Below are 26068 nucleotides of genomic sequence, written 5' to 3'. Positions count from 1 at the left end.
TCACTAAGGCTGGGTTCACATTGCAGCGGTTTATGAGAACGAATGTGATTCGCACCGCACTGCAGTGCAAATCACATCCGATCTCTGTGCGATTCGAGTTCAGCCATTCGCCGCACCCGCCACACCCGCCGCAAATTCGCACGGGACCCTTTTTTTGGCCCGCAGCAGAATCGGATCGCATGGGTGTTCACACCATGCGATCCGAGTTTGCAGATCGCACTGCGATATGCGAACTGATCTGGGGGTGTCAGTAACATTTCACTGACACTCCCAGCAGTTCACATAGGGCAGTGTGAACTGCCGCCGGGAGGCATGCGATGCGGGAACCCGCCGCGGATTCGCGGCGTTTCCGCATCGCTCCAGTGTGAACCCAGCCTAATAAGCGATCATTTTTCTGATCGCCGTATTAGTGTCACAGGTGACGCTAGTTAGGCAGGTAGGTATTTAGGTTCGCCGCAGCTTTTTATAGCGCCAGGGACCCCCATATACTACCGCATAAAGCCCCCTGATTGCCCCCTAGTTAACCCTTTCACCTGTGATCACCATATAACTGTTACAGGTGACGCTGGTTGGTTAGTTATTTTTTTATAGTTTCAGGGCACCCGCCATTTATTACCTAATAAAGGTTTAACCCCCTGATCACCCGGCGGGTGTCATTTGTGACTAATAACTGTTAGGGCAGTTAGGGTTAGCCCCCTTTAGTTCTAAGGTACCCCCCCTAACCCCCCCAATAAAGGTTTAACCCCGTGATCACCCCCCGTCGCCAGTGTCACTAAGGCTGGGTTCACATTGCAGCGGTTTATGAGAACGGATGTGATTCGCACCGCACTGCAGTGCAAATCACATCCGATCTCTGTGCGATTCGAGTTCAGCCATTCGCCGCACCCGCCACACCCGCCGCACCCGCCGCACGGGACCCTTTTTTTGGCCCGCAGCAGAATCGGATCGCATGGGTGTTCACACCATGCGGTCCGAGTTTGCAGATCGCACTGCGATATGCGAACTGATCTGGGGGTGTCAGTAACATTTCACTGACACTCCCAGCAGTTCGCATAGGGCAGTGTGAACTGCCGCCGGGAGGCATGCGATGCGGGAACCCGCCGCGCATTCGTGGCGTTCCCGCATCGCTCCAGTGTGAACCCAGCCTAATAAGCGATCGTTTTTCTGATCGCTGTATTAGTGTCACAGGTGACGCTAGTTTGGGCGGTAGGTATTTAGGTTCGCCGCAGCTTTTTATAGCGCCAGGGACCCCCATATACTACCGCATAAAGCCCCCTGATTGCCCCCTAGTTAACCCTTTCACCAGTGATCACCATATAACTGTTACAGGTGACGCTGGTTGGTTAGTTATTTTTTATAGTTTCAGGGCACCCGCCATTTATTACCTAGTCTCACTAGTGTACCCCTAAATTTAGGGGTGTCTACTTTCCAAAATGGGGTCATTTGGGGGGGGTTTGTGCCATCTTGGCATTTTATGGCCTTCAAAACTGTAACGCCCTTAGAAAGCCTGAAGGCGGTGCTTGGTTTTCGGGGCCCCGTACGCGGCTAGGCTCCCAAAAAGTCCCACATATGTGGTATCCCCGTACTCAGGAGAAGCAGCAGAATTTATTTTGGGGTGTCATTTCACATATGCCCATGGCATGCATGAGCAATATATCATTTAGTGACAACTTTGTGAAAAAAAAAAAAAAAAAAAGTTTGTAATTTTCCCGCAACTTGTGGCAAAATATAAAATATTCCATGAACTCAACATGCCTCTCAGCAAATAGCTTGGGGTGTCTACTTTGTAAAATGGGGTCATTTGTGGGGGTTTTGTGCCATCTTGGCATTTTATGGCCTTCAAAACTGTAATAGGTAGTGAGAAGTGAACTCAAAAATTTACGCCCTTAGAAAGCCTGAAGGCGGTGCTTGGTTTTCGGGGCCCCGTACGCGGCTAGGCTCCCAAAAAGTCCCACATATGTGGTATCCCCGTACTCAGGAGAAGCAGCAGAATTTATTTTGGGGTGTCATTTCACATACGCCCATAGCATGTGTGAGCAATATATCATTTAGTGACAACTTTGTGTAAAAAAAATAAAAATTATTTTTTTTTGTCATTATTCAATCGCTTGAGGCAAAAAAATAAAATATTCAATGGGCTCAACATGCCACTTATCAATTTCCTTAGGGGGTCTACTTTCCAAAATGGGGTCATTTGGGGGGGTTTTGTACTGCCCTGCCATTTTAGCACCTCAAGAAATGAGATAGGCAGTCGTAAACTAAAAGCTGCGTAAATTCCAGAAAACGTACCTTAGTTTGTAGATGTGACAACTTTTGCGCAAACCAATAAATATACAATTATTGACTTTTTTTTTACCAAAGACATGTGGCTGAATACATTTTGGCCTAAATGTATGACTAAAATTGAGTTTATTGGATTTTTCTAATAACAAAAAGTAGAAAATATCATTTTTTTTCAAAATTTGCGGTCTTTTTACGTTTATATCGCAAAAAATAAAAATCGCAGAGGCAATCAAATACCATCAAAAGAAAGCTCTATTTGTGGGAAGAAAAGGACGAAAATTTTGTTTGGGTACAACATTGCATGACCGCGCAATTACCAGTTAAAGCAGCGCAGTGCCAAAGTGTAAAAAGACCTCTGGTCATTTACCAGCAAAATGGTCCGGTCTGAAAGTGGTTAAAAAATGAACCCCTTAGAGTAGTATTTGCTCTTTTTGTACTAATTTTATTTTTTTTAACCCCATTATGTTACTAAACATCTCAGGCCTGGGTCACACCTCTGTGTTTTTGGTGCTATTTGCAGAAACACACTACAGTTCATTTACATTGTTTCCTATGGGACACGTTCATATCCATGATTTTTTTCAGCTGCTTGGAAAAGCAGCTGTATTTGGAAAAGACAAGTACTTCTTTTTTTTTTTTTTTTTTTAACACAAAACAGTGCTATTTTGTTTTTTTGGTTCAATATACTTCAATGGAGAAGCTGCAGAAAAGCATGTAATAATACGTTTTTCCGGCAATTTGTGTTTTTGAATCTGCTCAACAACAAAATGGCCAAAAAAAATGTAAAAATAAAAATCGCAGCAAAATTACCTTTTTTTAACCGATTAATCGAAACAATAAAATCGGCCAACTAATCGATTATGAAAATAATCGTTAGTTGCAGCCCTAGTAAAAATCATCATTTGTTTGCTATAAAATTACATAGAACCCCAAAACATTTATTTATATATATATATATATATATATATATATATATATATATATATATATATATATATATATATATTTTTTTTTTTTTTTTGTTTTTTTTAGCAAAGACCCTAGAGAATACAATGGTGGTCGTTGCAACTTTTTATCTCACAAGGTATTTGCAATTCTTCGCACGCTTTTTTTGTGCTTAAAAAAAATAAAACAAATAAAAACAGTAAAGTTAGCCCAATGTTTTTGCACAATGTGAAAGATGAAGTTACGCCGAGTAAATAGATACCCAACATGTCACCCTTCAAAATTGCCCACGCTCGTGGAATGGCACCAAACATCACTACTTAAAAATCCCCATAGGCGACACTTTCAATTTTTTTACTGGTTACATGTTTTCAGTTACAGAGGAGGTCTAGGGCTAGAATTATTGCTCTCACTCCAACGTTTGCAGCGATACCTCACGTGTGTGGTTTGAACACCGTTTTCATATGTGGGCGGGACTTACGTATGCGTTCGCTTCTGCATGCGAGCTCATGGGGCGCTTTAAAATTATATATATTTTTTTTTTTTTTGCTCATTTTACTTTTAGTTTGACACTTTTTTCCCCAAAAATACTTTTTTTGATCACTTTTATTCCTATTACAAGGAATGTAAACATCCCTTGTAATAGGAATATGGCATTATGGCATGACAGGTCCTCTTTACAGTGAGATATGGGGTCAATAAGACCCCACATCTCACCTCTAGACTGGGAAGACTGAAATAAAAAACAAAAAAAAACGATTCTGGCTTTGATCGTATTGGCGAGTCGGCAGAAGCACTGGAGGGCAGTGGGAGGGGGGGGGGGAGGGGTCGTCCCCTCTCGCCTCCCATAAGAACAAACAAGCAGTGGAACAGCTGCTATGATCATTCTCATGGTGTAGGGAATCGCCGGCTGAAAAATCCGATATCTGAATAATGCCTGTAGCTACAGGCATCATTCAGATATCCTCGCACAAAGGCAAGGACGTCATATGACGGCCGGCGGGCGGGAAGTGGTTAAAATGCTTTCTTTTTTTTCTTTTTTTTTTAAACACAAAGTTGTCCATTTCTACAATATTTCTAACACATAGCATGTACATACCAAAAATGACACCCCAAAATAGATTCTCCTACTCCTCTTGAGTACGGCGATACCACATGCGAGACTTCCACAGCCTGGCCACATACAGAGGCCGAGTACAGCCGAGCATGGCAGAGTATCACCAAGTATGGCAGGGTATTGCTCGGTATTGGCAGGGTATTGCAGGTTATTACAGAGTATTGGCAGGGCAATGCTAGGCATTGCAGAGTATTGGCAGGGCGTTGTACCGAGTGGTACAGAGAGGGGAGGGAGGAACTGGCATCATGACATGACGCCGGTTTGTTTACAAATGATCGCTCCGTCATCTGACAGAGCGATCACGTGTTAAATGGCTGCGATGAGTGGCCGTTTACCGTGATGCGCCGGGTCCAGTCACGGATGCTCTTGAGTGCACGCCCTAGGGGGCACGGAAGAGCGGAATTCTGGCAGGACGTCATAGTACGTCCTCCCAGAGTTAAGTAACCGCCCTGTAGCTGTCATTCGGCTATGGGCTGGTTGTTAAGTCGTTACAATCCTTATGATGCTAGCAATAGTAAATAGATAAGTTGTTTTTGTTTTTATGTTTTATATTCCTTTCATTCAGTTTCTTCCTGGTTTTCAGTCCTAGGCAAATTATGTCATAAACCCCTCAGTCTCCAGGAGAGGATGCAGGGTTTTCTCAGCCAAGCTCACCCTTCCTCCCTGCATGCCTTAGCTAAGTGTAGATGGATTCCAGGAAGTAATTGCTACATGAATCATCTGCCCTTACTCAAGATGACTATGGCCAGAAATGCTAGGGGTGTTTTTCAAAATGATTTCGCAGCAAAATAAAGCATGGAGACATCGATGGGTGAGGTTACTTTGAATGTTAAAAATGAATTAAAAAGCGTTTTTTGGTTTGTGGTGCTCAGATGCAGCGCAGTTCTGCTTTAACCACTTGCCTACTGGGAAATTTCACCCCCTTCCTGCCCAGGCCAATTTTCAGTTTTCAGTGCTGTCGCATTTTGAATGAGAATTGCCCAGTCATGCGTTGTTGTACCCCAACAAAATGTATATCTTTTTTTTGTAACAGACAGAGCTTTCTTTGGGTGGTAATTAATCACCACTGGGTTTTTTATATTTGCTAAACAAATGAAAATAAAAAACTTTTTTTTTTAGTTTCGGTTATAAAATTTTGTAAATAAGTAATTTTTCTACTTTACTGATGCGGCTGCGCTAACTGGCACTGATGAGGAGGCACCAATATGCAGCACAGATGGGCATTGATGGGCAGCACTGATGATCAGTGCCTTGATTGTTAGTGCAGATGTTCCCACTGAGGAATGCAGCTTACCGGTGTTCTGTTGAGAAATGCCCCCCATCAAAAAGTGCCGGGGCTAAAGGGCGCATGTGCCATACGTAACAGCACAACAGCTGATTTTAACATCAGCCGTTAGAGTGAGGGCACACAATAGCCGACAGAATCGTTACTTTCTGTCAGATTGTGGCTTGCGCTCCCGTGGCAAGTTCATGTCCATGATGGGCGGATTTCTACACATTGTGGGCAGAATTAGATGGGCAGTGCTGCAAAACATATAACTTTGTGTTGGGCGGATTTTTAAATTTCTTGTGGGCAGAAAATAAAACTTTGTGATGGGCACACTGGCCATCTAATTCCGCCCACAAAGTGTAGAAATCTGCCCATCATGGACATGAACTCGCCACAGGAGCGCGGGGCACAATCTGCCAGAAAATAAAGATTCTGTCGGCTATTGTGTGCCTGCGCCATCTCGCCATCAGTTGATGTTAAAATCAGCTGTTGTGCTTTTATGCACGCCACATGCTCCCTTCAGGCCGGGCACTATCTGATGGGGGGGGCACTTTGACAGAACACCAGCTCTCCTCTCCTTGTGCTGTCAGGGTGACAAGAGGAATGCCTATAACTGGCATTTCCTGTTTACACTGTGATTTGACACAGATGATCATATGGTAAAGAGCTTACATCATAGGGTCTTTACCATGATCGGTGATGCCCTGTGTCCCAAGGACATAGCACACCACCGATCGCCACGTTAAGTGCCCCCGTGAGAGCTCATGCATGGTAAGAATAGGAAGACTACATATGACATTCTTCCAGAAGGAAAGTGCTCCTGCCCGTCTGTCATTTTACCATATGGTGGGCGGGAAGCAGTTGATATAAAAAAAAAAAAAAAAAAAAAAAGAAGAAGACCCAAACAATGAAGAACTCATACCTTTGGAGGACATGCCTAACATCTAAAAGTAGATCACAAAGTCCATTACATACATGTAGGACAGTTTGAAGATATTTAATATTGCAGTTACTAATGCCAGGCTGGCTTGGCAGACTGCCAGCAACTATGTCATCCTGCACACAAGGACTGGGAGCCATGACACGTACAGCAAACTTGCAGGGACAATAAGACAGGAAATAGACATTTGTCTTGTCATGTGATTTCCATCTTAAATTTACACAGCACTGTCATATATAAACAGACTTGGAACCATCATAGAAACATTCACAGCAGTCTCTTTCCTGGAAAAGTTTGCCATCTGATATTCATACTACAGTCATACACCCACAGAGCCGAAAGCCTCACGTACACTAGCCTACACTGGCAGCGTTTGTTTTGCCAAAGCTCCTAAACTCAGCTCCATAAAAGCCTACGAGTCAATGTACAAATAGGCTTTTAGCAGAAATTAGGAGCTGCTGCGTTTAGGTGAGTTTCAACCTCCCTCTCCCGAACGCAGAAAAATCACGTCAGGATAGGAACGTTTTGACCACCGGAAACAGGAAAACGCAAAAATTGCCTGGACTGGTTTTTGGTGTCCTGGGATACATTGGCAGCCCCCATTCAAAAAGACATGATTCGTCTTAACGCAACATGCATGTGACAATTTACTGCAAAGCATAGCAAAGGTCAGTTATCCTTTTTCATCTCACCTTGACGACCTCGCCCAGCATGCGATCCAGGTGTCATACTTACCCGTCACGGATTCACCAAAATCTTTATCATGTGGCCCATATGATGTCGCACAGCCTCCTCTTCCAAATTGTCAAATGAGGGGTGCTGGGTGAGTGTGCCGAGAACTACTTTACTGTAGCGGTCATAACCCGTTGCAGGGCAGCCTTGACATATTGGGCTTACCAGTTACCTTCTCCTGGCCTGCTCTTCCACATCTAGGGGTTCCCAGGGTTGATACCCAACGACTTGAACACTGACACGAATAAAGTCCCTTCAAAAGGTTTTATTTTGCAGTACTAACATCCAATAACACAGTCTCTCATGGGAACAGAGGGTACGGGTGAAGAACTCAGGCACCTTGAACTGCAAGTCTAATAAAGTCTCTAATTCCACCCAGAGAGTAGCCACTCGCAGCTGGGTACTTCAAGGCTGAACAGATCTCTAGCTAGAGATCATGGCAGTCAGCACGTTGACTCAAAACTTGAAACAATCCTACAAACGTGTACAAGTTGTAACTAAGGGTGAAGAGGAACCTTTTTCCTCAGTACCTGGAACGTTTTCCATCTCCTCAATGGTACTGGAAAAGTGTGGATTCGTCAATGTCCTTCCCAACTCAGTAACCAGGCACTTCCCAGGATGCCAGTTGCCGGCCCTCCTCTGAAGAGTCCTCCCCTGGTCACTTCCGTGAGCTGTGGTGCCCTTCCAAGCCGAGAGCACACCCGGACACCTTGAATCCTCCCTCAATTACTGCGCCTCGGATCAGCCGGTTCCAAGACTTGGGAACAGACAGATCCCTACCCCAGACCAAGCCGGTCTATTAGGGGCCTCTGACAGGAACATGTGGCGGGATGTCGAACACCCCGTAACCGGGACCCCTCACGGGGCTACCCCGGTCCTGGAACCAGAACAGACCACACGGGCCTCATGAACTCTCCTAGCCAACACGTGACCCACACCTCATAAGTACCCCTTCCCAGACTCCTCAGCAGGCCCCAGCCCTCCCACTGATTGGCTCTGAGAAGGCCGATACCCAAACATCCAACCAGGCATTGTTCTGGCCTGTCATGTGCGCTTCACCGCTCACATGACTAGGCAGAACTTCCAAACACAACCTGGCCAGACTGATGTTAAGGCCAACCTATGTAATTAACTCTCAGAACCCCTACTGTTCTGAGGCAAAAACTAAATTTACATGCATATAACATTTTAAAAATGCTGATATCGGCCTGCAATAATCTGCCTTACCAATAATCGGTCGATCCCTAGTTATCACATCAAAATATTTGTTTGCAGGGGATGCCCAAAATCTGACTTGTATTTTAGTGCAGACTTCTGGCATAATCAATAAGCCAATCACAGGAAATTACATTTTCTGGGGGAGGGCGCGTTCTTTACACCAGTGGTTCTCAACCTTGGTCCTCAAGTACCCCCAACAGGCCTTAGATAAAATAGCTGTCCAAAATACCAAGCCATTGACTCTGATTTAAGCACCTGTGCAAGATAAAGGAAACCTCAAAACATGGCCTGTTGGGGGTACTTGAGGACTGAGGCTGAGAAAAAGTGCTTTACACCATCGGTATACAGAATGCCTGCAGGTTACCATATTGCATTTTACAGAAAATTGCAATGCTGCAGATTGAAAATGAAAGGTAATTTTTAACAAAATTTATTTACAATATGACTTGTGTTGCAATTGAACACAATATTTTTGTTATTTTTTTTCCCCATGAAAGAGAAGTTACCCAAAAAAATAAAAAAAAATAAAATAAAAAAAGTGTACACCAGCCTATGGAAACAGCCTGTGTACTAACTCACAGGAAAGAGCTCCTACTCTTACCCTAGCTAGACATCATGTTATCAGTGGTATACAAGCATGTTAGTGGTATGTTACCATCGCTGACAAGATACAATACAAGCTTGGGACTAAGAGCCGGTTCACAGAGGGCCAGCACGACTTGCAGCGCGACTGCCCCAGGCGATCTGCACACAACTTCAGAGGCAGCTTGCAAAATGATTTCTGTATAGAAGCCAATGCAAGTCGCCTAAAGTTGCCCCAAAAGAAGTACAGGAACCTTTTTCTAAGTTGGAGCAACTTGAGTTGCTCCTATTAGAACAGTTCCATAGTACAGAACGGGACGTGACTTGTCAGGCGGCTAAGTCGGTCATAGATGGTTCTTGGCTGGCTGAAAGGAGTTGTAAAGTCTCATGGTTTTTGCATGAAGGTGAAAAATCTTCTGTGCTGCAGCTGCCCCCCAAAGGCCACCTTTTTTTCTTACCTGAACCCGATTGTTCTAGTGACGTGCACAAGCCCAGCGACTCCAGCTGGTGTCTTGGGTCCTCATTGGATAGATTGATAGCAGCGGGAGCTACTGGCTCCCGCTGATGTCAATCAATTCCAGTGACATGGGAGCCAGGGGTGGGGCTGAATCCTGCTGCCTGTGTCAATGATCGCAGCAGCGGGACTCATGAGCGCGCCTGCACGGCTGCCCCTTCATGGAAAGCGGCTCTCCGTGGGAGTACCAGATGAGGTGGAGGAGCCAGGAGTACCGGAGGGGGTTGGGGCCATTCTGTGCAAAACCCTTGCACAGAGCAGGTAAGCACAACCTTTACAAATCACTTTTCTGGAAAAAAAATAAAGCAAGGTGGATGGAGGAATCTCCCTGGCCGGGACATGTATGATACAGTGCCACGGAGGAGGTAACCATCCAGGATTCGGCAACCACGTCCACCACTGCCCATCCCAGTAGGCACACAAGGTCCGGACACCTAAGGGTTTCCTACATCAAGTAGGAGGAACGTTCCAGACATATCCCCACTTTATGTGATTTATCCTGCAGGGGTATGAGGATCTGGTGAATGGGGAACTGAAGGGGAGCACAAACATCACTCCACGTTGTCTGCACAAGATTTGATCTAGGAATGAACTTTGCACAAGTCACTTTGGATATCTTTGCACTTTAAATAGCACTATAGACTGGACTTATACATGATTATTTTGCATGTGAAATTGTCTTTCCCCGTTGATGAATTTACATCATTATGTTTTTTGATTCTATATGTATTATAATCACTCAAGTATATTTAATCATACACTTTTGGATGCATATGTAGGGATTAGCACAGCCTACACATAGGTGTACACTTACCTACTTTTTTGGTCTAGTACACTTTTTTATTGTGCTTATGAGGTTTCATTTAATGTTTATATTATGGTCTATATTTTCACTCTTTTTGGATGCATACACAGGGACCTATTAACACCCACATACACAGTTACTGTATCATACATGTGGTATAATATAGCGAAATAGGGTATTAATTCTTCACGTGCCACCTTTAAACTAGCACTTGCATGTGGCTAGTCATCACTGGAGGTCACTCTCCAGGTTATAGGCAGAGCCACCAACCATATATATATATATATATATATATATATATATATATATATATATATATATATATATATATTTTTTTTTTTTTTTTTTTTTTTTATTAAAATGGGCCAGCAGAGGGAAGTCACAAGACTGCAGAGCGGAGCTGTGCAAGAAGGCATTTTAGATCATAGAAAGGGACAAATTACACTGCAACAGCACTGTGCAGTTATTCATTCTTTAACCACTTAAAGTGGTTGAAAACCCATAGGAAAAAAATAAAATAAAAAAAATAAAGCAACCTGCAAGGCAAAGGCATAATAAGCTAGTATGCATAGCATACTATCTCATTATGAATAACTTACCTGAGAACGAAGCCCCCAAAGAGCTCCTCTGTCTTCATGTCAGCCGCTGCCATGGATCCCGGAGTAACTTCCGGGTCTCGCGGCTCCGGCACAGTGAATCGCCGGAGCATCGATGACGTCACTCCCGCGCATGCACACAGGAGCCGACACTTGTAGCATATCGCTGCGATCTGCGGCCTGCCCAGTGCACCTGCGTCGTAGACAGCGGCAGCTGTCTTTTTGTAAATATCTCTCTCCTAAACCGTATAGGAGATATTTCTTGGACCTACAGGTAAGTCTTAATCTAGGCTTACCTGTAGGTCAAAGTGGTTTGTAAGGGTTTACAACCACTTTAAGGGCCACCCCATAGCAGTTTTGTATCTGTATATATACACACACACACGTGATTCGGCTCTTCCGGGTAAGGGGCGCGCTTGTGCTCCACCGGTGGCTTGCTCATGCTGTGATCGCATACAGCGGGGGCCCTGGACTCGAAATCTGCCAATCATCAGGTAGATAGGCAGAATGTCGGTCTATCTATGTAAAAAAAGGCAGATCACTGTTCTGGCAGGAGGGAAGGCATGGATCCCGTGTCTAGGATCTATGTCTTCCCCTAGTAAACGTAGCTTACACAGTTTAGAAAACACTGGTCAGGCACACCTTTGATCGCCCCTGATGTTAACACCTTCCCAGAGATAGATAAATATATATATATATATATATATATATATATATATATATATATATATATATATATATATATATATATATATATAATTTTCAAAATTGTCGTTTTTTTTGTCTATAGCGCAAAATATATATATAAAAAAAAGGGGGGGGGGGGTTCCAGAGGTCGAGTGGTTAAAGGAACAGGAGCATTTTTAATTTTTTATTTTTTTTTAGGGTTACAACCACTTTAAGTTAACCCTCAGCGCAACCAAGATCTTATATCAATGGGGAGTCACACAAGAATGACATGGTTCCATATATGCACAGTAGAAGTGAGGGACTTCGGGATCGGTAGGGACTGGCAGGGACAGTTTGCAGAGGCAGCAATACAGTTTTTCAATGGCTAAACAATGAGAACCTTGCACCTGCTACAATCAGGAAAAAAATGTATTAATTTCATAGCGGCAGTTTACATTAAGCATATGCTCACCTTGTTTTCTTAGATTTGGTTTTTACAACCGTTTCTGAATTTGTTTTCTTTTCTTTAGGAGGTTTTGGCTCCTTGGGTTTTCTTGGCTTCTTGGGTTCCTTAGGGCTCTTGGGTTGTTTAGGTTCCTTGGCCTCTTTGGGCTCTTTTGCTTTTTTAGGCTCTTTAACTTTCTTGGGCTCCTTCTTTTTCTTTGGTTTAGTCTCCTTTTCCTCCCCCTGTTCCTTTTTTTTCCGTTTTTTCTTTACGCCAGTCCCACCCCCTCCGCTGTCCTCCATCCCGTTAAGATTGTTTGGTGAGCCAAGTTCACAAGTTTCCTGCTCTGGGAAGAGCTCATCCTCAGCCAAGAGTCGGGAAGGAGTGTCCAAAAGTGTTACAGGGTGGAAATCTTCAAGACTTGATTCGGAGAACGGGGCAAGTACTTGGCGTTCGCAGGATATAGAGGCACTGGACATTGGTGAATAGCTAAGTGCTTTCAGGTTGGGCAGCTGGTAGAACAAAACAGAAAAAAAAAATTACTATAATCACTACAAATTCCACTATAGAGAATCAAAACAGTAAACACCTTTTCCCTGGCTCTATAACAGCCCTTTGCTTGCCTATATTCAGCTCTTGGGCACTATTCCACCTACTGACACTAACAATCCGGTCAACAGATAGACTTCAGTACAACCAGTGTGCCCATACACAGGGTGGATAAAAATCAATGATTAAAAAAATGAATGAAAATAAAAATATGATTTGTTTTATTTCAAATCGGGTTGATTTAAAATCAAGCCTTTCTACTAGGTATTAAAATCAAATCCACCCTGCCCAATACATGAATCGAAATTCAGATGGTTTCTTCTGTACCAGCCAAATTTTGTTTCACAGATTTTATTGGGTTTTTCAAATTTATAACAAAAAAGTGCAAAAAGGTAATACACAAAGGCCCCCTTTTACATGGAGTGGACTCCACCAGGCGTCCGCCTGCTCAGCTGGGAATCTGTCCGCTAAGCAGGCGGTTGGCTTGTCCATGCCCACTCTGCTCCGCCTATGAGGAGCGGACAACACCACAGCCCGCTCTCCTCTATGGGTGGTTGGATATAAACGGAATCGCCTGTCCGTTTACAACCAACAGCCATCCGATTTGATATACGGATAGGATCCCCATCCATCTGTTTTTAGTGGATAGGATAAGATTGGATGTTGGGTGTAAACAGACACTCCACAGAGGGCAGTGGATGGCCCAATTAGGTCCACCTAAAAAAAAAAAAAAAAAACTGACAGGCAGACCCAATCGGTCCACCTGAAAAGGGCCAAAGAAGTGCAATTAAAAAATAAATAATCATAGAAAAATAGGGTACATCATTTGGCACTGACTCATTACAATTAGTGATTCTTTACTAGCCCAGAGAGTATGCAAATTCAATACCATTCTGTCACATCATAATGCAGATCGGTAGGGAATGTATTACCTGTTAAGCCGGCCACAGATGGTTTGAATCTTGGCTGGTTCAGCAGGAAATGGCCGATATTCAAACCATGTATGGGCAGAATGTACCCAAGTTGATTGATCAATCAACTTGGGTACAACCAGCCTGCCGGATTTTACATGCAATAAGTAATAATCACACTGTTCTCCCCATGCCAGTAGAACAATGGTTCCACAGGGGGATTTTCCCATCAACAAAGACTGTTGCAGGAAAGAAAAATCGGTCGAGCCCAAGGATGTACACCCCGACGGAAGAAGAAAAAAAAAGGGGGGGGGGCAGAGAGGGGAAGGGCTTCAACTTCAAGGACGGGGGCAGAAAACAGAAAAGAAAGGGGAAAAAAAGGCATAACAGGGCAACTGGACGAATTTAGTTTCCTCTATGTTCAGCCTAAAGCACCCATCAGAAGATGAGATTCCGGACAGCATTCACTATTGCATTGTATATCCCTGTATGTTGCGGTCGTTCAGGTGCTTATCTAATAGTTTCTTGAAACTATTGATGCTCCCCGCTGAGACCACCGCCTGTGAAAGGAAATTCCACATCCTTGCCGCTCTTACAGTAAAGAACCCTCTACATAGTTTAAGGTTAAACCTCTTTTCTTCTCATTTTAATGAGTGGCCATAGGTCTTGTTAAACTCCCTTCCTTGTGAATGTAAAGCACGGTGTAAACTGTCAGCACTATATAAAATGCCTGTAATAAATTAACATCACTTCTTCCAATTAGAGAGGAAATGTAAACAACTCACCTGCTGTTCTTGTTTCTGTATTTTCATTATCATAAATTAAATGTTTTGCACCTACGATGACAAACAAAGAAAAACATTTTTACCATTAAATCTAATAACTGCAACAGAATCAAAAAGTTTCAGCAAACAAAAAACAAGAAAAACCTAATTATTTTCATTCTTCATAAATGAAACGTTGCAGGAGGACCCACATCATAAAACAAGCCTGGTAGAGTGCGACACCTCAGCAAAGCATTCTTATGGCGTGTACACACGGTCAGAGAATCCGTCGGAATGTGTCCTATTGGACCGTGTCGTCGGATAATCTGACTGTGTGTGGTATGCATCGGACTGATTCCGTCCGAATCTCCGTCGGTCCGAATTTTCCAACATGTTGGAAATATTTCCCGACCAACTGGGCCGGTCGGACGTAATCCGATCATGTGTAGCGAATTTTGATCGGACCAAGTGCCACGCATGCTCAGATCAAATTCCTACATCAAAGCTGTTGGCTACTAGCCTGAATGTAGTCCCATCGTAACGAAATTACGTCACCGCGTTCTTGGCAACTGCTAAATCAGACAACTTGGCCCGACCGTGTGTATGCAACAGTTTCGAACACAATCCATCGGACTAAATCCGACGGATTTGGTTGGCAAAATCTCCGACAGTGTGTACGTGGGCTTAGACCTTTTCATTGCATGGGCTGCCGGGGAATTTATGAGGAGAACCTGTTCAGAAAAGATTTTTTCAAGTTTCAAATATATAGAATAGGAAAATGCGCTATAAGGTTTGTTAGAACAAACGTGACAAAACAAATGTGGGCAAAACTTGGTCACCAGCATGCCTTTGGCAATCAAGCAAAGTGGGCTCCATCTGTTCAGGTGGTAGAATACAGGGCACACAGGACCAGCTGTGCAGGTAAAGGAACATTGTGGGGATGATTTACTAAAATTAGAGAGTGCAAAATCTGGTGCAGCTCTGCACTGAAACCAATCAGCTTCCAGTTTTTTTTTTTTTTTTGTCAAAGCTTAAAACAGAACAAGCTGAAATTAGAAGCCGATTGGTAGCCACAGGGCTTACCAAATTTGCTTTGACTCTAGGAGCCAGCTTAAAAAAAAAAAAAAAAAAAAAAAAGTTAGGAGCCAGTTTTCCCCAAATTTCCCCCTCCCAGTGTAAATCTCCCCACACTCAATTTCCCCCTCCTAATACAAATACTTTACCCAAAATCCCCCCTCCTAGTATAAATACTCTTCCACGATTCCCCCTCCCTAGTACAAAACCCCCCATGCCCCCTCCTAGTACAAGATCCCCCCTCCTAGTGGAAATCCTGCCCCCAAATCCCCCCCCCAGAACAAACCCCCCTCCTAGTACAACCCCCCACCACCCAATCCCTAATGCCAGAAAAATGTATCTCTTTCTCCAAAATCCCACCCCCCGAATCTCCCTACTATTACAAATCCCCCATCTACAAATCCACCCCCAGCCCCCTTGCCGATGTACAAATCCCCCCCAATTTCTCCGTCCTAGTACAAATCCTCCCCCAAATCCTCCCCCAAATCCTCCCTCCTAGCACATATGCTCTCCCCAAAATCCCCCCTCCTAGTGTAAATCTCCCCCTCTCCAATCCCCCTCCTAGCACAAACACTCTTCCAATTTCCCCCTCCTAGTACAAATCCTCCACCAAATGCCCCCTCCTAGTACAAATCCTCCACCAAATACCCCCTCCTAGTACAAATCCCCCCGCATCCCCCCTCCTAGTACAAATCCCCCCGCATCCCCCCTCCTAGTACAAATCCTCCCACCTCCCAAATCCCCCCCCCCCCCCCAATTCCCACGTCCTAGTACAAATCCTCCCCTCAAAACCCCCCTCCTAGTACAAATTCTCCCACCTCCCAAATCCCCCCCCCCCCAATTCCCACGTCCTAGTACAAATCCTCCCCTCAAAACCCCCCTCCTAGTACAAATCCTCCCCTCAAAACCCCCCTCCTAGTACAAATCCTCCCCTCAAAACCCCCCTCCTAGTACAAATCCTCCCCTCAAAACCCCCCTCCTAGTACAAATCCTCCCCTCAAAACCCCCCTCCTAGTACAAATCCTCCCCTCAAAACCACCCTCCTAGTACAAATCCTCCCCTCAAAACCCCCCTCCTAGTACAAATCCTCCCCTCAAAACCCCCCTCCTAGTACAAATCCTCCCCTCAAATCCCCCCTCCTAGTACAAATCCTCCTCTCAAAACCCCCCTCCTAGTACAAATCCTCCTCTCAAAACCCCCCTCAAACCCCCCTCCTAGTACAAATCCCTCCTCCCTAATTCTCCCTCCTAGTACAAATCCCCCCAATTCCCAACTAGTACAAATCCCCCCCCCATCCCAGCAAAATTCCTCTCACCCCAAACCCCCTACCCCCCACTATGACAAAAACCCCTCCCACCAAAACCCCCTTTCAAGTACAAATCCCCCCCAACCAAAATCCCCAATACCAAACAAAATTCTCTCCCCACAAATCCCCACTCCAGTTTTAGTAAATAAACCCCTATCCACTGTTGCTGCCAGCGGGGAAGTAACCGTGCCCCACTGTTGCTGCCAGCGGGGAAGTAACCGTGCCCCACTGTTGCTGCTAATGGAAACAATTACAGTGTTTGTGGTCAGGAGGAGGAGCAGGAGGAATAGTGCCCCAATGTCAGTGTAAGAAATAGTGTGCCACTGTGTTACGGGATGGAATCGCACCCCACTGTTGGTGTCAGTGAAAGGACACCACTGCTCTATATTATTCCCCTCATCTCCTCCCAATCCCCAGCAGCAACATAATAGATTAAGTGGAGAGGTGAAGGGAGGGGCTGAGAAGCTGGGCCAGCACAGAGAGTAAATTAGACACTCATAGATGAGGAGATAGCTATTAAAAGCAAGGAGGGAGAGCGCTGTGCCGGGAAGCGGATTTTTGTGAATTCGTCAAATTGGTTAGCAAGCACAAAAACGCAGCAAACATTTAAAATTCTTGCTTTTTGTGTTTGTAACCACAATTTCAATGAAAGGGCCTCTTTAACGTCTAGTAAAGAGATTGCAATTGTTTGTTTTGGCACCACAGACTGTCTTTCTTGTAGACACAAGGCCCAGTATGTTTAGTTACATACGACATTCTCAGGCCTCGCTTCTATTAGCGGATGTGTGGAGGTGACATGTCCACTTTAAGTACTGCAGGCCTCATGAGAAAAGCAGCGATGTGCAGAGACAGAGGGAGGGGGGATCTCTGTCCTTCACACAGCACATCCCTTACAGGTCTGAACATTAATCTCTTCTTGGCACGGCCACATCGCCAGACAGACTTCTCTGCTGCAATGTGCTGAGGAAGTGCTGCCAGCCATGTAAAGAGAGGCGATGCTGCTGTAGGAGAATCTCGCGGGAGCTTGGCATAGAGAAAAAAAAAATGAACACAGAGAACAGGGGACGTGTTGTTACTTGCTGTCGCTGTACATAAAGCGAGGGGCATCAAGCATCAAATTGAAACCTATCTGCAGAAAAGCACTCAGCACTAGACACCTGCTTCTCTCCTCAACGTCCAGAGCTTCATAATAAAGCCAACATCAGATATACAACATCACATCAGATATGATCATTTTCCTTTTCCCAATACTGACAGAGTTAAAAGAAACAGCTGGAAAACGCATCGAAACACGAACGATTAATACAAAACCGCGGCCAAATATCCATACGAGTTTACAGCCCCCTTTGCCGCAACCTCCTGGAAAAGGTGGTCCATAAATGAGGAGTTGGCGGCACAATACATTTTTTGGGGCTATTGAGAGAGGTGTTTGAAACATGAACAATCGTAGTGGAGGACACAGACAGAACGGCTTTGGGAGGGCAAGAAAAAAAAAAAAAAAAACAACACGACAGACTCGAAAGTTCCATCTGACTTTCAGTTCACCTCTACCAATAGTGCCGAGATAAATGTAGATTACCCAGCAGACAGAGCACTGACCAGTGGATGCACCCAAGAATTCAGGAATTAAAAATATAAATATAAATAAATATATATACAGTGGTGTGAAAAAGTGTTTGCCCCTTCCTCATTTCCTGTTCCTTTGCATGTTTGTCACACTTAAGTGTTTCGGAACATCAAACCAATTTAAACAATAGTCAAGGACAACACAAGTAAACACAAAATGCAATTTGTAAATGAAGGTGTTTATTATTGAAGGTGAAAAAAAATCCAAACCATCATGGCCCTGTGTGAAAAAGTGATTGCCCCCCTTGTTAAAACATACTATAACTGTGGTTGTCCACACCTGAGTTCAATTTCTCTAGCCACACCCAGGCCTGATTATTGCCACACCTGTTCACAATCAAGGCATCACTTAAATAGGAGCTGCTTGACACAGTAAGGTCCACCAGAAGATCCTTAAAAGCTACACATCATGCCGAGACCCAAAGAAATTCAGGAACAATTGAGAAAGAAAGTAATTGAGATCTATCAGTCTGGAAAGGGTTATAAAGCCATTTCCAAAGCTTTGGGAATCCAGCGAACCACAGTGAGAGCCATTATCCACAAATGGCGAAGACATGGAACAGTGGTGAACCTTCCCAGGAGTGGCCGGCCGCCCAAAATTACCCCAAGAGCGCAGCGACGACTCATCCAAGAGGTCACAAAAGACCCCACAACAACGTCCAAGGAACTGCAGGCCTCACTTGCCTCAGTTAAGGTCAGCGTTCATGCCTCCACCATCAGGAAAAAGACTGGGCAAAAATGGCCTGCATGGCAGAGTTCCAAGGAGAAAACCACTGCTGAGCAAAAAGAACATCAAAGCTCGTCTCAATTTCTCCACAACACATCTTGATGATCCCCAAGACTTTTGGGACAACATTCTGTGGACCGATGAGACAAAAGTGGAACTCTTTGGAAGGTGTGTGTCCAAGTATATCTGGCGTAGAAGGAACACTGCATTTCATAAAAAGAACATTATACCAACAGTAAAATATGGTGGTGGTAGTGTGATGGTCTGGGGCTGTTTTGCTGCTTCAGGACCTGGAAGACTTGCCGTGATAAAAGGAACTATGAATTCTGCTGTCTACCAAGAGATCCTGAAGGAGAATGTCCGACCATCTGTTCGTGTACTCAAGCTGAAACGAACTTGGGTTCTGCAGCAGGACAATGATCCTAAACACACCAGCAAGTCCACCACCGAATGGCTGAAGAAAAACAAAATGAAGACTTTGGAGTGGCCTAGCCAAAGTCCTGACCTGAATCCTATTGAGATGTTGTGGTATGACCTTAAAAAGGCCGTTCATGCTCGAAAACCCTCTAATGTAACTGAATTAGGACAATTCTGCAAAGATGAGTGGGCCAAAATTCCTCCAGGACGCTGTTAAAGCCTCATTGCACGTTATCGCAAACGCTTGGTTGCAGTTGTTGCTGCTAAGGGTGGCCCAACCAGTTATTAGGTTTAGGGGGCAATCACTTTTTCACACAGGGCCATGATGGTTTGGATTTTTTTTCACCTTTAATAATAAACACCTTCATTTACAAATTGCATTTTGTGTTTACTTGTGTTGTCCTTGACTATTGTTTAAATTGGTTTGATGTTCCGAAACACTTAAGTGTGACAAACATGCAAAGGAACAGGAAATGAGGCAAACACTTTTTCACACCACTGTGTATAATATATATATATATATATATATATATATATATATATATATATATATATATATATATATATATATATATATATATATATATATATATATATATATCTCTCTCTCTCTCTATCTCTTTGCAGTTGTCTCCCCCCCCCCTTGCATTGCAAGTGTTGAATGCCCATTAAGTCTAGGGGTAGAGGAATAAAGATGGCCCTACACCAGGGATCTTCAGACTACGGCCTTCCAGCTGTTGTGGAACTACACTTCCCATGAGGCATTGTAAAACTCTGACATTGACAGACATGACTAGGGATGATGGGAATTGTATTTCTTGAACAACTGAAGGGCTATAGTTTGAAGACCCCTGCCCTACACTAATTTTAAAAAGGCCAATTTCACCTTTTCCCAACCACACCATAGCAGATAGATATACTGCTACAGGGCAGCCGTTCTGTGCAGAATCACACACATTATATACACACATTATATACACACATATTGCTCAGCATAAATGAGTACACCCCAACAAATTTGTCATAAAACCTATACTTTCCTTTCAGAATCAACATTTCCTATGGGACACTATACAGACATCTCAAATCTCCCATGAATTGCGCAAGTCTCCCACATTTCAGCTGCAGCTCCCGGACTCCCACAAGTGCCCTGCGATATCCCGGCTGTCAGTTCAGACAAGAAGTCCTGCGGGAACGCATGGGAATGGCATTGGGTTGGGCATAGTGTTATCATGCAGGAGAGGGGCGCAAGCTTGCACAAGTCCCAGACAGTGTAAAGCAAAAAAATATAAAAATAAAAAAAACACACATATACACACACACACACACACACACACACACCCTGTCTCAGGCTTTTCTACAGCGTTCACATGATAGAGCATATTCCCCGAACTTTCGCCCATTCAGTGAAAGCCTCAGGTGGAGGGAGTGCGAGAAGAGAACTGTACACTTTGATTGGCTGAGGGTTCCAGCCATCAACTACACTGAGCCCGCCCCCTGCAGCCCGGCTTTCCATGTGGAGAAGAACGGCCGGCAGAAGTAAAGCAAATGATGGGAGACGGCATGTAGAGTCCTGAACTCTATCATTGCGTTATCCCAGGTACTCTTGTTCTATCAGCACAGAGTGACATACTACCAGATGGTGAGACACCACAATTGCTGCATGTTGTTACTTTCCCACTGCAAAGTAAATGTGTTTTGTGCAGACATGAGCAAGAGCACTATTGGAAAGATATTATAAAACAATTGTGGTGTCTAAACATTTTCCAGCAAATTTTAACGCATTCATCTCTTACGTACACAGCTTGGTAAATACAGTAATTTCTTATTACATTTAGGAAGAAGGACTTTTAGGTGAATTTGCAGTGTTGGTGTGTGTTGTGTAAAATAGCAGCACGTCTGCATTTATATTGCAGCACAGCACACGTCACCTCATCATATACATTTGAATAACTTGTCTTTCATTCATTTTGATTACATTTTAAAATAACTAAACAATATGATGCATTTTAACAATGCATTGCATAGCACAAACCAGTAGGCATGCATCAAACGAGTGTGCTTGTGTGAATGGGACGAAAATCTTTATAGTGAATGTAAGCAAAACCTCTCCAACTGTAGCTATACTGTAGAATCCAGCGAGTCCCAGCACTGTTTGTACCGATCCTGCAGTGTCACTCCATATCTCACAGGAGGATTCAGAGTGGACAGCACAGGACCCCCAGGATGCTGGAGACCCCTTGTAAAAGTACCGATCCTTCATTCCCTGCTATGCCCATGCTAGCACCCCCTGATGTGCACAGATACACACATAGCATGGTACTAGATAGGTGTGTGTGTGCTGCAGCAGGTGAAAACTTCAATTGGAGGAGACAAGCGGCTGTAAAAAATAAAAATGAAATGAAATGAGTTTTCCCAGGTTGAGATGTCTGCATTATACTACAAAATATTCCCACAAATTCGGGCCATTGATTCATTCAAGACCAAAGTCTTAGGAGCAAAGCTAAATTTTAGACAACAAAATCCTAATTAAACAAGAATTCGGCTACAGGTGAGTCTAATTATTCATTAAATAGATGTCCAGCAGACAGTTGATTATAAGGCTGGGTTCACACCACAGCGATGCGGGAACGCCGCAAATCCGCGGCGTTTTCCCGCATCGCATGACTCCTGCCAGCAGTTCACACTGCCCTATGCGAACGGCTGGGAGTGTCAATGAAATGTTAATGACACCCCCAGATCCGTCCGCATATCGCAGTGTGATCTGCAGACTCGCACAGGAATCACACCATGCGATCCGATCCTGCTGCGGACCAAAAAAAGGGTCCCGTGCGAGTTTGCTGCGGGAGCAATGCGAATTCAGCCATACTATCTGTATGGCTGAACTCGCATCGCTACGGAGATCGGATGTGATTTGCACTGCAGTGCGGTGCGAATCACATCCGGATCTCCCCCCGCAGCAGTGTGAACCCGGCCTAAAAGGGCGCTACTTAAGGGGTTTTCTTTGTTCCCATTTCATGCCAGCAGCAATGGTACCACATGGAAGAGAAATGTCTCAAAGCCCAAGAAAGAAAATGATTTCTTTACACAAGAAAGGTGAAGAGGAGATCAGCAAAGCTTTACTCATCAGTCAGAATACTGAAGCAAAACTGATACAAAAAATGTAACAAAGATGGAATTGCAATCATCTCACAGAGACGTCCAGGCCATTAACGGAAGTTAACATCTTGACAGGAGCGTCTTCTTATGAGAAGGGTTGAAGAAAATCACCATGCAAGTTCACTGCAGTTAGCTAAAGAAGTAGAAAGCCAAACTGGGGTGATTGTTTCCCGTGACACAATACAGCAAACACTGCAGAGGAATGGCATGCATGGGTGTTATCAAAAAATAAAGACTTTCCTAAAGCCCATGTACAAATAAGCCCGCCTAGAATTTGCCAGAGCCCATGCTGAAAAAGAAGAATACTGGGACTCTGTACTCTGGAGTAATGAGACCAAGATGAGCATTTTTGGAACTGATGGCTTCAAAACTCACAAAGGTGAGGAGTACAAAGATTTATGGTGCCTACAGTGAATCATGGTGGTGGCAGTGTCCTTCTGTGGGGCTGCAACAGTGCTGCTGGTGTCGGGAGCTGCATTTCATTGATGGCATCATGAATTCAAATGTACTTTATGTACTATATTGAAAGAGAAGATGCTACCAACACTCTGTGCCCTTGGTCGTCGTGCACTTTTCCCAACATGACAATGATCCAAAACACATCTAAGGCCCCTGTTGCTTTTCTGAAGAACAGGGGGAAAGTGATTCAGTGGCCAAGTGCTGTATGTCTCTTGATCTGAACCCAATCAAACACTATGGGGAATTCTGAAGAGACAAGTTGGACATCACTCTCCATCCAGCATCCAGGCTCTAAAAGATGTCGTTCTTGAAGAATGGAAAAAAAAAAAAGATAACGTTGCAATATGTCGCCAACTTGTTCATTCCATGCCTAGAAGATTTGGTGCTGTCCTTACAAGTCATGGAGGGCATATAAAATACCAGAAGTAGTATTTTTTTGTCGTGTGGTGTATTCATTTTTCGCATAAACTAAATTGGAGTGAGATTGAAGATTCTGTAATGAGCTAAACAAAAATTTCTGTACAACTCAGTTTTGTCAAAATTTTGGAAAATGTTCTTGTGCTCATTGCAATATTGATTAAAATCTTAAATTTTCAAAACAGAGTGCATTCATTTATGCTGAGCACTGTGTGTTTGTGTACATTTCATATTCTCTGACCAATGGGCAAGAAAATCAAACTGTGTGCATGTGTATACACACACGTGTTTCGTCATTCCGACATCCTCTGAGGGACCTCCATTGGTGTCAGCGGTTCACTACTTTTTTTGCTATAGCGAAACTGATGTTTGTAATATACACTTGCGGATAAGAGAGAGAAAGGCCCCTTTCACACGGACGATCCGTTCAGGTCCGCCTGTCAGTTTTTCAGGCAGACCCGAACGGATGCTCCATAGAGGTCTATGGAGCGTCGGATGTCTGCGGTGACAAGTCCGCTGACATCCGACCCGCTCCGATCCGAAAAAATGTGACGGAGGAAAAAGCTATAGGAGAGCAGCAATGAGACAGGTCCGTCCCTGCGCAGTGTGTAGAGACGGACCTGTCATCTTCCTGTTCAGTGGGGATCACTCCGGTGATCCCCGCTGAGCAAGCGGATATCCACAGGGTGGATCAGTGCTGAAAGGACCCAAAAGTCGGGAGTGGTCTGACACGGAAATATATGGACTGCATTTAATGTTTAAGCCCTGGTTATATTGCACCATAAAAGTAGATGTTTATTTAACAAATAAGCGCTGCTGGAATTTCATTTGCTTGGAAATGTGTTGATTTAATGAAATTATATATATTTGAGCTCATAAGTTTACATACCCGGGCAGAATTTACAATTTGTTGGGCATTTTTTAGAGAATATAAATGATAAACAAAAACTTTTTTCACTCATGGTTTGTGTTTGGCTGCAGCAATTATTAACTGTGTTTACTTTTTAAATCATAATCACAACAGAAACTACCCATATGACCCTGATAGAAAGTTGACATACCCCAGTTCTTAATACCGTGCATTGCCTGCTTCCATCAATGACAGCTTGAAGTCTTTTGTGGTATTTGTTGATGAGGCTCTTTATCTTCTCAGATAGTAAAGCTGCCCATTCCTCTTGGCAAAAAGTCTCCAGTTCCTGTAAATTCTGGGGCTGTCTTGCATGAACTGCACATTTGAGATCTCCCCGGAGTGGCTCATTGATATTGAGGTCAGGAAACAGACGGCCACTCCAGAACCTTCACTTTATTCTGCTGTAGCCAATGACAGGTCGACTTGGTCTTGTGTTTTGGATCATTGTCATGTTGGAATGTCCAAGTACGTCCCATCCGCGGCTTCCTGGCTGATGAATGCAAATGTTCCTCCAGTATTTTTTTGATAACATACTGCATTCATCTTGCCATCAATGTTGTGCCTTTGTAGCTCACACATCCCCAAAACATCAGCGATCCACCTCCATGTTTCACAGTAGGAATGGTGTACCTTTCATCAAAGGCCGTGTTGACTCCTCTCCAAATGTAGTGTTTATGGTTGTGACCAAAAAGCAACATTTTGGTCTCATCACTCCAAATGACTTTCTTCTGGTGACTCGACCATGCAGCCCATCTTTCTTCAAGTGCCTCCTTATTGTGCATCTTGAAACAGCCACACCACATGTTTTCAGAGAGTCCTATATTTCACCTGAAGTTATTTGTGTTTATTTCTTTGCATCCCAAAGAATTTTCCTGGCAGTTGTGACTGAAATTTTAGTTGGTCTACCTGAACGTGGTTTGGTTTCAACAGAACCCCTCATTTTCCACTTCTTGATTAGAGTTTGAACACTGCTGATTGGCATTATCAATTCCTTGGATATCTTTTTTATATCCCTTTCCTGTTTTATACAGTTAAACTACCTTTTCCCACAGAGCCTTTGACAATTCTTTTGCTTTTCCCATGACAGAATCCAGAAACGTCAGTGTAGCACTGGATGAAAGATGCAAGGGTCTGTCAGGAGTCCAGAAACGCACTGACCTTTTATACAGACACACACTAATTACAAGCAAACAGATCACAGGTGAGGATGGTTACCTTTAATAGCCATTCAAACCCCTTTGTGTCAACTTGTGTGCATGTTATCAGGTCAAAATCACCAGGGTATGTAAACTTTTGATCAAGGTCATTTGGGTAGTTTGTTGAGATTATGATTTAACCACTTCAATACCGGGCACTTTCACCCCCTTCCTGCCCAAGCCAATTTTCAGCTTTTAGCGCTGTAACAGTCTGAATGACAATTGTGCAGTCATGCAACAATGTACCCATATGAAATTGATATAATTTTCTTTTTCCACACAAATAGAGCTTTCTTTTGATGGTATTTGATCACCTCTGCGTTTTTTGTTTTTTTTGCTCTAGAAACAAAAATTGAACAATTTTGAGGAATATATATATTTTTTTTTTTTTTATTTTTTTTTTACTTTTTGCTACAATAAATACAGACGGTCCCCGG

General features: G+C 43.8%; 1 protein-coding gene across 2 annotated transcripts in view; it reads right to left on the bottom strand.

The window, feature by feature from the left end:
* The window catches only part of CHD6 (chromodomain helicase DNA binding protein 6), a 219871-nt gene that overhangs the window by 127367 nt on the left and 66436 nt on the right, over positions 1-26068 (bottom strand). For both annotated transcript variants that reach the window (XM_077459181.1, XM_077459182.1), the window contains 2 exons: positions 14362-14412; positions 12144-12628 (listed from right to left, as the gene is read on the bottom strand). In XM_077459181.1, coding sequence (XP_077315307.1) covers positions 12144-12628; positions 14362-14394 — 518 coding nt within the window. In that variant the 5' untranslated portion in view covers positions 14395-14412. The remainder of the gene's footprint in view (positions 1-12143; positions 12629-14361; positions 14413-26068) is intronic.

Source organism: Lithobates pipiens, unplaced genomic scaffold (genome assembly GCF_037356315.1).
Source record: "Lithobates pipiens isolate NorthernLeopardFrog02 unplaced genomic scaffold, aLitPip1_a1.2 Scaffold_28, whole genome shotgun sequence".
Classification (NCBI taxonomy): Eukaryota; Metazoa; Chordata; class Amphibia; order Anura; family Ranidae; genus Lithobates; species Lithobates pipiens.
The sequence above is the reverse complement of the archived record's forward strand: the minus strand, read 5'-3'. Positions and strand labels throughout refer to the sequence as shown.